At 40.5% G+C, this 14,390-nt stretch overlaps 1 protein-coding gene across 1 annotated transcript in view; it reads right to left on the bottom strand.

The window, feature by feature from the left end:
* LOC139122737 (microtubule-associated protein futsch-like) overlaps positions 1-12,623 on the bottom strand; it is a 29,689-nt gene extending 17,066 nt beyond the window's left edge. The window contains exons 1-3 of the mRNA XM_070688413.1: positions 12,490-12,623; positions 3,466-3,599; positions 1,815-2,236 (exon numbers count right to left, since the gene is read on the bottom strand). Of these exons, the coding sequence (XP_070544514.1) occupies positions 1,815-2,236; positions 3,466-3,535 (492 nt within the window). The 5' untranslated portion in view covers positions 3,536-3,599; positions 12,490-12,623. The remainder of the gene's footprint in view (positions 1-1,814; positions 2,237-3,465; positions 3,600-12,489) is intronic.
* Positions 12,624-14,390: the final 1,767 nt, after the last annotated feature.

Genomic DNA, 14,390 nt, shown 5'->3' with positions numbered 1-14,390 from the left:
AAATTGGTTGAAACATGTCTGAGTTATGGCTCTGTACATGAAAAAATCGTAATAAAATGACCGCCTGGCGGCCATATTGGATTGTATCACAAAACAAATTGACGTGCATATCTATGACATTGGTCAATGTCCTTGTACCAACTTTGAATAAAATTGGTTGAAACATGTCTGAGTTATGGCTCTGTACATGAAAAAAATCGTAATAAAATGGCCGCCCTGCGGCCATATTGGATCGTTATTAAAAAAAATTGACGTGCATATCTATGACATTGGTCAATGTCCTTGTACCAACTTTGAATAAAATTGGTTGAAACATGTCTGAGTTATGGCTCTGTACATGAAAAAATCGTAATAAAATGGCCGCCTGGCGGCCATATTGGATCGTATCCAAAAACAAATCGTCGTGCATCTGTATGACATATGAAGTAATTCTTGTACCAAGTTTGAATGAAATCGCTTCTTGCATCTCTGAGATATCTGTGTGAACGGACGGACGCACGGACGGACGCACACACGCACGCACGCACGCACGCACGGACATGACCAAACCTATAAGTCCCCCCGGACGGTGTCCGTGGGGACTAAAAAGTTCCTTTTTAACACTACTACCATTGTGCATTTTGTCATTGATAGTAACAAAAGTACAAACAATGCCCCATGTATCGGCACGTTTGTGTGTATGTTTGAACACGGCCGAAGTTTTTGTCAGTGTGGTAAACACCGCCATAGTCAATTACCTGATGCAACAATTTTGAAGCAACGGTGTTTGTGTACAAGTTAAAATAGTTGAGAGATTGAGATACCATGTTTCAAATACGTAGTTTTCATTCAATACCCACGTACCCTTACCGATGCCTGACGTACAACAACACCACCTGCATCATATTGACATAATGAACTGCCTATACTGTACTGTGGTTGCTGAATGACCATGGTGGGTGCATATAAGCTTGTACACGTTCCGTTTTTGATCATGAGAAAATAAAATTTGACCACAAAACAGTTCACAAAAACATGCCAGTAAAGTTACCAAAGGTCATTCACTTGCCTTTATTGCACTATCCGAGTATGAGCCACCGGTTCGGCAACACAAGACGGCTGTAAATCAAGGGGACCCATCTGCCATGGACGCTTAATTTATGCTAATTTTATGCACGATTTTTTCCAAAACCATTTGATCTTCTATCGCTTTCAAAATCGACTTACACGTCCAAAGAAATTGATTGTACAATCTCTGAATACAGAAGTGACATTTTTGTGAAATTTCAGCGTCCAAAAACCCCTAAACTTGAAACAAAGACATCATGCATGCTGCTGGTCAACATGGCCGACCTTAGTGAGACTATTCTATTTAGGGGACGGGGGGCAGCAGGGTCAGAGAATCAAGAAAGTACTGGAAAAACGTGTCATTTTCCTTTCGATGCTGTCAAGGGAACTCCAGTTTCCCATTGTATTAACATCTTTTAATAGTTTCCTTATTATCTAAAAGGAATTTTACCAAGTTTAACGACCAAATACACTCTCCTAACGTTTCTATATTGGAGTTACACTAGGGTAGTGGCTTTTTATGTGGGTAATTTATTCACGCAGAATTCATTGGTACTAATTTGCATAACAATAGCGATTGCCCCTGCAATGCTTGGTGAGCATTGAGAAAAATATCGAAACACAGGAAATGTACGTAATTGAAGCCGCACCGGGACTTCAGTGCGTGATCCCAGGGGTCCCTAAAAAATGTTTCTAATACAAGCCGCGGCTTCAATTGGGAATTTTACGGTACATTGTGATTTGTGTTCTTCCACAGTCAGGCTTACCTTGTACACAACAAGTTTAATAGTTTCATAACTATTTTTCATAGGTCCTTTGTATCTGTGAGCAGCCCATTTCATGCACAGGTCAGCATGTCTGATTAGGTTTATACCACTCAAAGGTGGACCCAAAATATGGTTGAAGTCCGTAGCTGGAGATTTCCCATATCTACAAATATCATCTACATACTTTGGTTCCGTGATCATGAAAGCATACTGTTCAACTGGTTCATTCACTTGTTTGGTTCCAATCTCCTGCCTCCATCTATGGTATTTTTCAGACAATGTCCTATTCTCAATTAATTGAGTATAGTCATATTTCCAGTCTGTAGATATGAATGTATATTCTTGATCGAGGAAAGAGCGTCTTAATTGAGCCAAGATGTCATATTCCTCTCTACATCCAGACTCTAGTGTTTTGATTTCACCTGAAATAAAGTTGTGAAAAGTGTAGTTAGATGAAATGACAACCTATGACCTATTGCAATATATTGATAAATTATACATATAGAATATTGTAAGTTGCAAGTGCATGAACTGAAACCAAAAATATGAAAGCTGCAGATTAGGGCTCTCTGTGCACAAAAAGCAAGGAAAAATGGAAGACTATTTGCAAAATAGAAAATATAAAAAAACATAGAAGCCATGGAGCTCTGCGGTTTTATGTAGAGAATAACAATTTGTGACAAATGTGTTGATGAAGAAGGTGGAAATCTTCAATGGCTCACTTCAGGATGACCTGACCAAAAATTGCAAAAATAGCAGCAATATACACTATTGAAAATATTATCATAATTTGAACATATTACACTCAGATCATCTATAGGTACATGTCTACCAAACATCAAAGCTATCAGACCAGTAGTTTTTGAGAAATACATTTTTTTACCTAAAATGGCAAAATTGCCCCAAAATACGAAATTACAGATCTCATTATAATTCAATAGATTTCATTAACATCATCCCTGGGAACCTTTGTAACAAATACCTAAGCTATCAGAAAAGTATTTTTTGAGGGAAAAAACTGACTATAAACGTCAAAAATCAACCTAAAAATAGGAAATATGCAAATTCAAGCACAATGTGAACAAACCTGACAGAAGTAAGTTCAAAAAACCTAAATATCGAGTTTCAAAACAATTGTATACCAGCTTTGCCCATAACAGAATTAATTACAACTAGAAAGCATCTGCAAGCAAAAGCGAAGTTCAAGAGACCAGAGCAGCGGAAGAAAAGAAACTGTGTGACGAAGATCGGTGCAGAATGAAAGAGTGCTTGGGATTTTAATATGCAAGCACGTACCTATAGTGAGGGCTGATAGCGGTTACAACAGAATGTAACTAAAAGCAAGGCAGTTCAGGGAATTACAGTACACAGATTACAAATGCCTACATGTATGGTAAAAACGCAACAGATACATACGGGGGCGACAACGCACGGAAATGTATATCAGACGAGAGGAGACATTTGACCTAGGCCGTTGAACTTGAAAACCGAGGCCACATAGTTTTTACCTCTGACTAAAACAATTTTCATTGCTATGTCGCTGTTTTCACAAGATACTGACCGTTTGATCTTTGTTGACAACATAAATGCAAAATATATGCTTCTTTCTCATTCATTTTGATTGCTATCAACAAAGACAAAATATAGTTACCTGCTGTAGAAATCGTTGCCTTTGGTATGATATGATCCTTTGGTAAAGAAGTTGGTTTCTTTAACTTCATGTTTGCAGTCACATATATACCACTATGAACATCTGAATACCGTTACCATAATTTGTTAATCCCTCTGAAAGATAAAATGTGATCAGAAAATATATGATTTGGTGACATTCTTCTGAACACTTCAGTTTTGTTGAAAACTGTTCGGTATGCATGTTATAGTGTCAAAATATCACAGGTCATTATCAGGCATTTAGTCAGAAGCCAGAAGCCGAAAAAATGGTGGAAAATCTTGCCTTGGCAGTGTAAATGGTCTATGAAGAGTCAGCTTGAAAATGTGAGAATGAAGACCTGCGCATATGTATACATGTAAATTCGGAATTGGTTAAATTATACGACAATGAAGTGATAGGATACCAGTAAAATTCAGAGTATTTGTCGTCGTTGTCATTGACACCAATATGCTAAAATTAGCAGAATTCACACTGAACGCGTGTTATTGTAATATTGATCATATTATTGTATCAAAATTGATCTGTTCCGTTGCTACAATCTGAGACAGAATTGATGCTGAACTGAACTGAATAAGGCAAGCACAATTTTATCTGTTACATCCAATGTACTAATTGGAGGGGGTTAGCGAAAATATTATGTTTTGGATACAACAGGAGCTTGTGACCTCAAAAATTTGCATCCCAGCTGTGGTGTAAGCAGCAATTAGTAAATGTGGATTTGTGCAACTGCTCAGCGCACAGTACTAGAGATTTCCCATAATCATTATGATTTGTACACACGGAAACTCCTCATTGAAGTCTATTGTGTCTCCCATGTGTAGACAAATTCACAGACGAGTTTTTTAAATTCTGAAATCATATTTTTACGGCCCCAATTCTTCTCAATTCCCATTTTAACTTATTTAGAAAAGTATGCTTGATTGAGAGAGAAGATAGCATTTTTGTCAAATATTCCACTCTCTTCAGCCATACAGAATAATGTAATGAAAAGTAGGGAGACTAGTTGCACCTGTTTTATGAAACTAAAGGATATTGATTTTTTCCACAGAGAAAGCCAAAGAAATTTGCAAGCAGTGTTCCCGCTAAGGTTTATTTGCGCACTAATGGTTCTACTCAGGAATAAAAAGGACGCGATGCGTTCTACAGACTCAGTACGCCCAAATAATCATGTGATGCCGGTACAAACAAACCCACATGCGTACCAACACATATGGAAATACACGTACGTCTATGCGCGTTTGCGCACATGTTTTTGTTTGTACCGTGGTTGATTCCAATCCCGGGTTTGGCCTATTGCGCAGTGTCTCTGACTGCTCTGGCAGTGAAATTTCATGTTTTGCGCAACTTTAGTCTGTCATTTCAATCGGTATTATAGTTTTGAAAACAATAACTCAGGGCGAAATGTGCGATCTCAGTGTAGATTTTACTTCCCTGTTTCGAGTTAAGCGCCCGCTGGCAGCACAGGTGCGCAATGTGCGCAATTAATCAATTATCTAAAGGTTTTACATTATTGCTTTCAGGCAGTACTGGAAAAGTTTTAAAAATGTTAATGTCGTGTGTACAAATCAAACTGAATCGTGGGTAATTTATTGTACTGTGCGGCGAGCGGCGCAATCGTTTGCCTTAAAAAATGCCCTGTACAACAAGATGTAAATTCTTCGTTGACAACTACCATTTGCATTTTTTTTAGTATTACCATGACACAAACAAAAAAGACCAGAAAAAGATAGCTGTACCCATACAAGTCCAAGTGTTATTTGAGGGAAAACAGATCGAGCAGATGATGCAAATGAATTGCAACTGTTACCAACACACTTGCAGAACCATGACATAAAACGCCAATCAAGGGCTTGAAATTAGTGGTAGTCTCACGTCAACTGACCACCAATTTCTCGGCAGAAACTACCAACTTTGCAAAATGGTAGTCACAATTGACTACAGTATCAAGCAGACCATTCTCCGCTGTGACAGCCGGAAACCACACTCATCTAGTTGATACTGTAAATTCAAACCATCTCATAGCGTTACAGACGGAAATTTTGTAACAAACTTCACAAACTGTTCAACAATTAATTGGCAAATGATTTTGCGACATTAATGTAAATGTGTATTTTACTCAGTCTCATGTGGTCGAAACTTTTCAATATCGTGGTTGCGTTGGTCACGTTTGCACCACACCTAGCACGTCTGCATTGAATTGAGAAAGTGAAACTTGAAAAATGAGCATATTGAACCATTTCTAACGAATTTCAAAGCCGTCACCCGGCTTCAGATCTAAGATGGTGGTGGGAGACGATGGAACAGAGCAAATCAAAGCTCAACACATCAAGGCCACTGACGAAGACAGCGAAATTCACGTGGTGAACAATATAAACAGACTTGATGATGCAGGTGATGAAACGCACCTAAAAAGCCGAAATTCACAAGAAATTTTCAGAAGTCAAGACAAAGATGCCACTTTTTTTGAAAAGTTCAATGTTCTGTACTATCTGCCCACAGAGTGACATTTCCGCTTTCACAAGCGAGACTGGCTGTATCAACATGAGGGTTGAAACGTTCGAAAGCACAAGACGCGTGATTCACATAAACAAGCAGTCGAGAAAATTGCGATCACACAAACAACTCAAAAGCCAAAGTGACTTAAATGATTGACCCAAGTAACTGGCCCAAAGGTCACAATGAATTGTGTAATTATGGCGTAGTTGAAATAAACCTCCTTGCTAACCACTTTGGTGATTTACTTTAACGTCAGTCAGAATACAACGAAGACGAATTAGCCGTGGAGTCGACGGGATAGAAAACGTGGTCACGAGATGAACAAAGCGTTCATGATTGCTTTCCACAGCTGGGCATCAGTTCATGGATATGGTCAAAGTTGATCGAGATGCAGACATCACCTCATGTTTTGCACTCAAGTAGCAAAACAGCTGATCAGTAAATTCTAATCAAGGCAATGTCCTCCGAGAGCATGTTGGTCATCAATGGGTCACAATCCTGAGGGGAGACATGGATGTGTGATGTGTAGACATGTAGGGCAGATAGTAGGCAATGGAATTTGTCCTAATCACGTTCATTATTTAGACAACTGTTGCCTTACGTGCCAGTTACCTCTGTGTCACTCACGGTACAGACAGGCATGCTGGCGACAGTACATTGTGTGAATGTCTTGGACAGAAAATGGTAGAACTGGACGATAAGCGGACTGAACATTCGCCTGTATTGTGGTCCTTTATTACAAAGTTTACATGTTGGTTACATGTTCACAGTTTACAGGCAATTAATAAAACATTCACCTGCAAACTTTCGGAGAGTACGATATGCTTTTGTGGCTGGCTGTGCGAAGTAAGTGATTGAGTAAACTTGTACTTCACAGTCAAGAAAGTCATGTGCGCCAAAACACTGAAACTTCGAACTCAAATGACAAGCACTGTACATACAGTGCATTTCACATTAGTGCCACTCCTTGGCACATGCGACTGACAATTGCACCTACAACACAAACGAACAGCTTGGGTATCGCAACACATTTCAAAGTCACCGACTAATTGATTACAGGGTTCGCCTGGGATTTTTTGATAGAGTAGCAGCTAATTTGCACAACATTTGCATAATTGGTGTTTAATCAAATTTGCATATAGTTTGTATTAAGCAAAAATTGCAATTGACAAAACAGGGTACTTCTGGAGTGGAGCCCCTCCTCCACTGATTTTTTTTCAAAATTTAGTACATCCTAACTGAGGTGCATAAGCTTCTACCCTTGTTTATCTCAAAATAAGAAAGGTTAGGAGAGTATAATATATCCCTACAGTTGGTAAAACTGCTTCTCAGATCAAAGATACTATTCAAAGGTGTAAAACAATGAGACACTGAAGTTCCCGTTACAACATCACTAGTGTGCCAAGTTTTTTTAGTACATTTATCAGGGTTCTCTACCTCTGCGCACCCCCACTACCAAAATAGAACAGTCCCATGATGATCCGCTATTGTATACAGTATTTTCATTCACGCATGCGATGTTGCTTTTCATTCTCTTCACATGCATTTTCATTTGTTTATTTAAAGCAGTTAACCCTCCGGTGACTATAACAATTTTCATTGATATGTTGCTGTTTTCACAAAGTACTGACAGTTTGATCTTTGAAAATTGGGTTGCTTTTACATGCAGCCTGTGCTTTGAAAGGCAGTTCACACTGTGCCATGCTATGCTGCTGCATGCTGTTGATCGGCAGCATACATGACGTCTTCGTTTAAAGTTTAATTTTGATTTTAAGATGTAAGTTGAGCGGAAATTTCACCAAATTGTAACTTCTGTATCTAGGGATTGTGTAATCAGTATGATTTGAAACAGTAATATAAACTATTTTGTCGGAAATCGTCGCTGACTTTTGCGGTCTTTTGCCATTGTGAACATTTTGCCGCTGAACCTCATAGCATCTCCGGTAACGATAGCGTCACGGTGAGATCGTTTCACACCTCTGTACGTGTTATCGGTGTAGTCACTAAAGAGAGTAAGCTGTGTACGTGTGGATGACGACTGGAAACCACACAAAACGGTTGGGATGTTTGTTACATTGTTTTATTTTACAACAAAAGACGCTATTTATGAAACATGCAACACTGGCGTGAAAAGCTTGATTAGGGACGGTTCCATTTACGATAGGATATTGGGTAGCCTATCGGCCTTAGTGAGAGCGTATCGGCAAAATTCAAAGGATATCGGCCCCAATATGCTAAAACCCTCTGGGGAGAACACTGGATTAATTACAGTAAACCAGCACGGGGCAGCTCTGTCCAGACTGATACTTGACCAGTTGATTACACTTCAACAACAATGTAGCTGTTTTACAGTTTCAGTCAAAAGCTAAAACAAGAAAAGGTTTGTTGTTTTATTTAGTTTCTGCTGAGAAAACCTCTTCAACTATCAGCTGTAAAAACAGTTACATTGTAGATCAAATGTAATCAACTGTTCATTTCTCAGTCCAGACAGAACAGCTCCATGCTGGTTTACCATAAATATTCAACGAGTTGCGGCTACTTTGAAATGTGTCATGATACCCATGCTCATCGCTTGTTTTGTCATATATAAGGAGAAAAACTGGCTAGAAATACAGCATGCCGTTGATGTCATGGTCATCTCAATAAACTCTGGCTTTTCGTATTAAAATGAGCTTCACAAATGTCAGACTTCTCTTGGAGAGTGTGCGAAATTGATAATTACACGAGATTATGAGAAAAGCACGACGAAATTTTCCCCGTCCTGTGCATGGCGCCATCTTCAAATACAAACATGAACAACATCGGAGAGTGTCAGTCAGCAGGACGTCCTTTTTTCATGACGAGTTTGAAGACAATAGCTTTGGCAGTGATTTTGATCTGTTCTGTTCAGAAGAATATCAAGCTTTAGATGAACTGGGAACTGATGTCATGCCAACAAAAAAATATGATCACTTTAATTTCAAGATGTGACGTGAAGAAAACAGTTTTGACTCACAAGCAAACACCCAATGATGTGCCAAGATTTACCTTGGGGCAAAGAGTAAACACCATTGATTCCCTAAATAGTGGACAACGCATGGGGCCTTTCAGCGCCAGTGGTATTGTACTGCCTGTCACAACCATGTTTACTTTGCGTTGCTCTCAGGGCGAAACACTGCTTCATGCCAATCTAAACAACGTACCAGCAGTTTCATAAACACTTCCTCCCATGAAGAACTTGTGGGAGACAAAATGAGTGATGGTAAACCACTGGGTAAAATCTGAGAGTTGATAAAAGACTCAAATTTGGTTCAAACATTTATTTTAAATATATTTATGAAAATGTGAGAGGAATTTTGAAAATCGTCAAACTTGCATCCCAGGAGTTCACTTTCTCTCGTTTTCGCCACACACGACAATTTCGCTCAACATTAAACGAGAAAAGTCGCCTAGAGTTGGGAAACTGCTGAAGGGTACATCTTCAGAAATCTTCGGAACACAGAATCGAGGGCTTCCTGAGCAGAGACATCCATGGCTGGGATTAAGCGACTGCTTCACACCTTGAACAATACCAGTTTCTAGTCTGTCTTCTCCTTGTCTGTGGTTTTGTGTATGCAGTGTTGTGGCACCGATGTGAAATACACTGTATCGAGCTAGATTGTGACTAAGGTATATTCTGCGTAGACAATACACGAATGGGCGTCAATCAGTTTTTTTCCCCCTTTTTTTTCTTTAAGAGACGCTCAGAGAAACAGCGAGTGGAATGAATGAACGAATTCACTGAGAGGGTTTTGACCGACGGAACTGTGACGTTAAATCTACAATGTTATCTGCATAGCTTGTGTGCGCTGCACATATGAATAAACGCAAGATAACGGCTTGGATGATCGTAGGGCGGGTCCGATGTTTTGTCCGGTTGTTCAGCGGGAATAATATTCATAGCAACGCGCCAACTGTCAGCACGCAACATGACACTGATGACTGATATAAAGAAAAAGCCTGTATATTCAGTCCGGGTCAGCTCCAAAATTGGAGACTCATTATGATAATGTATTCCGGCATTCAGCCAATCATCGACCAGATTACATCATTAATAAAGTACAGGTCACGCTGGGTCACAAATTACCCACCAAGTGTTATCGGCAGTTTTGGGCCGCTTATTAAGCCCCTGTCGTGTGAATTTCGACGAATTTCGACAGTCAACATAATCCACGTGTTCTGCAGAAGGTCATGTCCAACAAGGAGTCCGATTAGTGAACAAATATTCGAAATATTGACGATTCATTTCTACCCCCAGTTTATCGATTTCGCTCAAGTACCGAGAATCATTTTGTGGATGTTCGTCATCTCTATTAGAAATACTGTTATAAAGGTTATTTGTGTAGGTACGCGTATAACATTTTGCAAGAAAGAAGAGCAATGTCAGAGCTTTAAAACGATACCTGTTTTGTAGTTGTCAAACGCAGACTAAAAATGGTACGCGATTTTGAAAATGTGTTGACAGAGTGGCCACACAACTGTTCCCCATACGGTAGAATTTGTATCGCTGCCATCTCCGATACAAATGGGGTATTCTGAACGATCTGTGTAGGTACACGATTTATATTTCACAGGACTTCAAGCCAGAGTCTAGGAATCACAGCGATATATGGGGTTTGGTTGTCTTAGCCAGAATAAAACTGGTACGCGATTTTGAAATTGTGTTTTGACAGAGTGGCCACACAACTGTTCGACATTATGACAGAATACGGCGCGGGAGTTCGACACAGTATGGCGTACGTAACGAAGGACGCATGTGGAGGTTGCCAGGAAATACAATTTTTACTGATGGCGCGCTGGCCGCTGATTGGCTAATGAGAGGGGGAGAATATTATGGTATAGCGTCTCCAATTTTGGAGCTGACCCGGACTGATATTCTTTACCCACTAGGAGGGGTGGTTAATTCGATATGCAAATTTCGTCAAAAATTTCTGCTAGTGCAACTGCCACAACTCGTACGAAAAAAAGAGAAAAAGGCAAACAAAGTGGAATTCGAAGTATTTTCCGTCCCACAAATGTTTGACAATGAGGTCGCCATGTCTCTCGCCACCTAGTGGCCGGCCTGTTACGATTACAAACTTACAAATTTTCCGCACGTACTACTTCAAACAGACTTGATTGCCCACTGGCCCCGCCACTGGTCGTAGCGGCTTCAAGTCACCTTCACCTCCTCATACCTTTCCTTCCGTATTAAGGGGACAAACTTATATCATTTCCTCAAAAGCACGTACTCGGTTTTGTTCAATGCGCACAGCACTTTGAAGGGCTTTCGTGGAAGTATGTAATGGGAACGCACCATGTGCCAAAAAACCTCCATGGCCAAAATTGTAATACTGCAACTTTACAAGGCCAATCTTCGACACTCACGCACGGGCGCTAACGCTTGGCCGCCGTGCCTGCATTTTGCGTATCAAAACGGCTACATCATTCTATTGTTTTCAAGCAAGCATATTTTCCCACAGAAATATCCTCAATTTTCCCAGGTAAAGTTGCATGATACTTGAAAGGTCACATCACAAAACAAGTGTGATGGGGACGAAGTGGCAGGCTACCAAAGTCGAGGTGACAAATGGGTCAGAATCAGTTCAGTCGAGGCGACCCGCTCCCGTAGTCAATCAGTGAGGAGTCGGTGTGGCCTGGGGCGTGCATATCTCTGGACTAGGTCTACGGCCTAGACGTGCCAAGTTCAGTTGACCTTAGAAGTAGCGCGGAGTCTTTGCAGGATAGGCAAACCTCCGAATGACGAACAAGAAAACAGAAAACTTCAGTACACACTTGCCAATCAATGGCCTGGAGGTAAAGCCAGGGCAGATCGTCCAGAGAATCGCACACGCGTACTTGCCGCCGCACCAGCAGTAATGTAATTTAAATGTACTTGCACACGGACCGTACCACCCGTGGTGCCATCAAATCCGTAGGGCACATCGTTCGTGCCAGTTATCTAACGACTGCCAGGTTGCAGACAAATTCAGTCTGTTATACGTGACATACACTCAGCTTCTACGGTCTATGAAAACACGTCTTTCGGCCTGTACTTTCGGTAGCAGAGACGATTACCGAACAGCTGAACAATTAACAAATGTGGGGAAACCTCATCCACAGCGTGCAGTCGACAGTCATCGTATGTATGGGGCCATTCATTTAGTCTGGCCGGGTCAGCGCAGCGTGCTTTGAAAGCCTTTGAAAAAACTGATTACGTGCATCAGCGTACATTTGTATCCCATGAGGTACTGTTATCCTTCATGTGTACACACCGATGTTAAAATGCTCAATATTATCAAAGGAAGACAAATTGAAACAGAAAACACCAAGAGACTGTAAATATAAGTTCTTCCAGCTTCTTCATGTTAAACTGCGAAAAACAGAGTGATAAGGCCGAAACGTGACTGCCCGCCGGTGAATTCTTTTACATACACGCACATTTAAAGTAAACCGCTGCTTTGTCTCTGTGCAGAAAGATTTTGCGAGGAGAATCACACGTCTACATACCTCGTTGCGCCTAGGTTGCAGGTGTTCTGTGAAGTGATAATGATTTGCAAAGATTTTATACAGGCACTTTTTGCAATCACTACAGTTTATATGCAGATTTTAGTTGTAAGCTGACCAATCAACTTGTAGTTACGCCTTCCTATCTGCATATTTCCCGCGTTTTCACTACGAGGCAGTCGAACAACATATGTATCAACATTCCGTCATATGCAGATATGTATCATATGCGGACGTATGGTCGACGGTCGCAAAGGAGAGCGGACAAGGCCAAGGCAAACTGCATTGAACGGAACTCTTCTCACGTGTCTTTCAGCCCCTCTTCGTGACCTGTTAAAGAGTTCGCTACGCATTTGTGATTTACTACAATTCGATGACGCGCTTTCAAGGTCTTCAGAACGACCAAGTCTCACCATGGATGTAAAAAAAAATATTTTTTTTTTACATCCATGGTCGTACAGGGCCGGCTGGATGTACTGCAAGTTGAGCCAGTCAAGTTTTCTCTGGCGACAATCGCCGTCAGCAGCTGATCTCATACAACACTTTAGCTCCCCGTTGTCAGCGAAGCAAGGTTTATCAGATGGGCTGATTGATCGTCCATCCGTCTATAGGTAGTCCATCAACAATGGACTTCTCTGAAACTGCATAGATGATTGCCGCATGTTTGTTGGTCAAAAAATCTCCTGAAGTCACTTGCCCGATAACTTTGACATTTAATAAGCACGTTCTCAGTGATGATCTTTGTCAGATTTGTTCAAATTGTGGTAAAATTTGCATATTTAGTATTTTTTGACAATTTTCCCGTGGTTCTTTTTTTGGTCAGAAAATCTCGGAAATCACTTTTCCTAATCAGTAGGCCTAAGGGGATACTGAGCAGGGAGCATATTCTTTTCTAGGACATAACAAAGACATTAGAGGGGGCTACTGTCATTGATAATGAACTAGGCTATATACACGTAGCAACAGGCCCATAACTGCTCTTACAAAAAGCTAATAATCGTGAAATTTTCCGCGAGAAAGATAGAGAAGGCTAGGTATCAGACTCGCAAGTGAATGAACGTTTTTTTTCTGGAACGGTTCATTCGACCCTGCTGGGATCATAATAGGCCTAATTGTGTATTCTTTTCCCCTTCACTATTTCTACATTTTTACCGACAGGCACAGCATGCAAAGCCAAATATTTCCAAAAATTACATAGCTTTACTTGAGTCCTCTGACTGCACGCTGTCATGAAGCGAAGTCACTCCGTCGTCATAAAAACACCAGTTTCGTGATATTATCTGGAACGCTTCACGTCGTAAGCAAAAGGGTCACATCAGGCCTATACAAAATATTGGATAACCCACAGTCACTCCATCACTGTGAATTGCCACTGCTTTCGACGTGTGTTGTATCGCTCTTCAGTAGTTTTCCAAGTTCAAGTGTCAGTCTACAAGCATGCGTTTCTCTGATGGACATGGGCATCTACTTCTCACAAGAGACATTATGGCACCGTAGTTTCGCAGTATGCAGGGTCTCTCATTGTTTTACTTGCGATGTGCATTATCAGGGCATTCCAGTTATTGTGTATTTGTAAATTTTCTGACAGCTTGTGTTTGAAACAATAGCGCGGTGTGCATTTTTGAGCAATAGACAACAGAAGCTTACATCTCATTCAGTAAATAATGTAAAGAGTTAATAACTAGCTAAAAGTACACACTTTAGTGTATGTTGCATGGAGGTAGATGAGATGGGGAAACGCTATTGTTAAAATGTGTGAAGCACCCGATAAGCTGGTTATGACGTCACTCTAGCGTCCTTTCCAAGTGAGAGAAAAGTAACGTAAACCGTCTTCAACGGAAAAATTAAACCGAATCGTACAACTGTGCTAAATTGCAATTGCCCTGAAAATTCAGTATGTTCGA

Source organism: Ptychodera flava, chromosome 22 (genome assembly GCF_041260155.1).
Source record: "Ptychodera flava strain L36383 chromosome 22, AS_Pfla_20210202, whole genome shotgun sequence".
In the NCBI taxonomy this organism is placed as follows: Eukaryota; Metazoa; Hemichordata; class Enteropneusta; family Ptychoderidae; genus Ptychodera; species Ptychodera flava.
The sequence above is the reverse complement of the archived record's forward strand: the minus strand, read 5'-3'. Positions and strand labels throughout refer to the sequence as shown.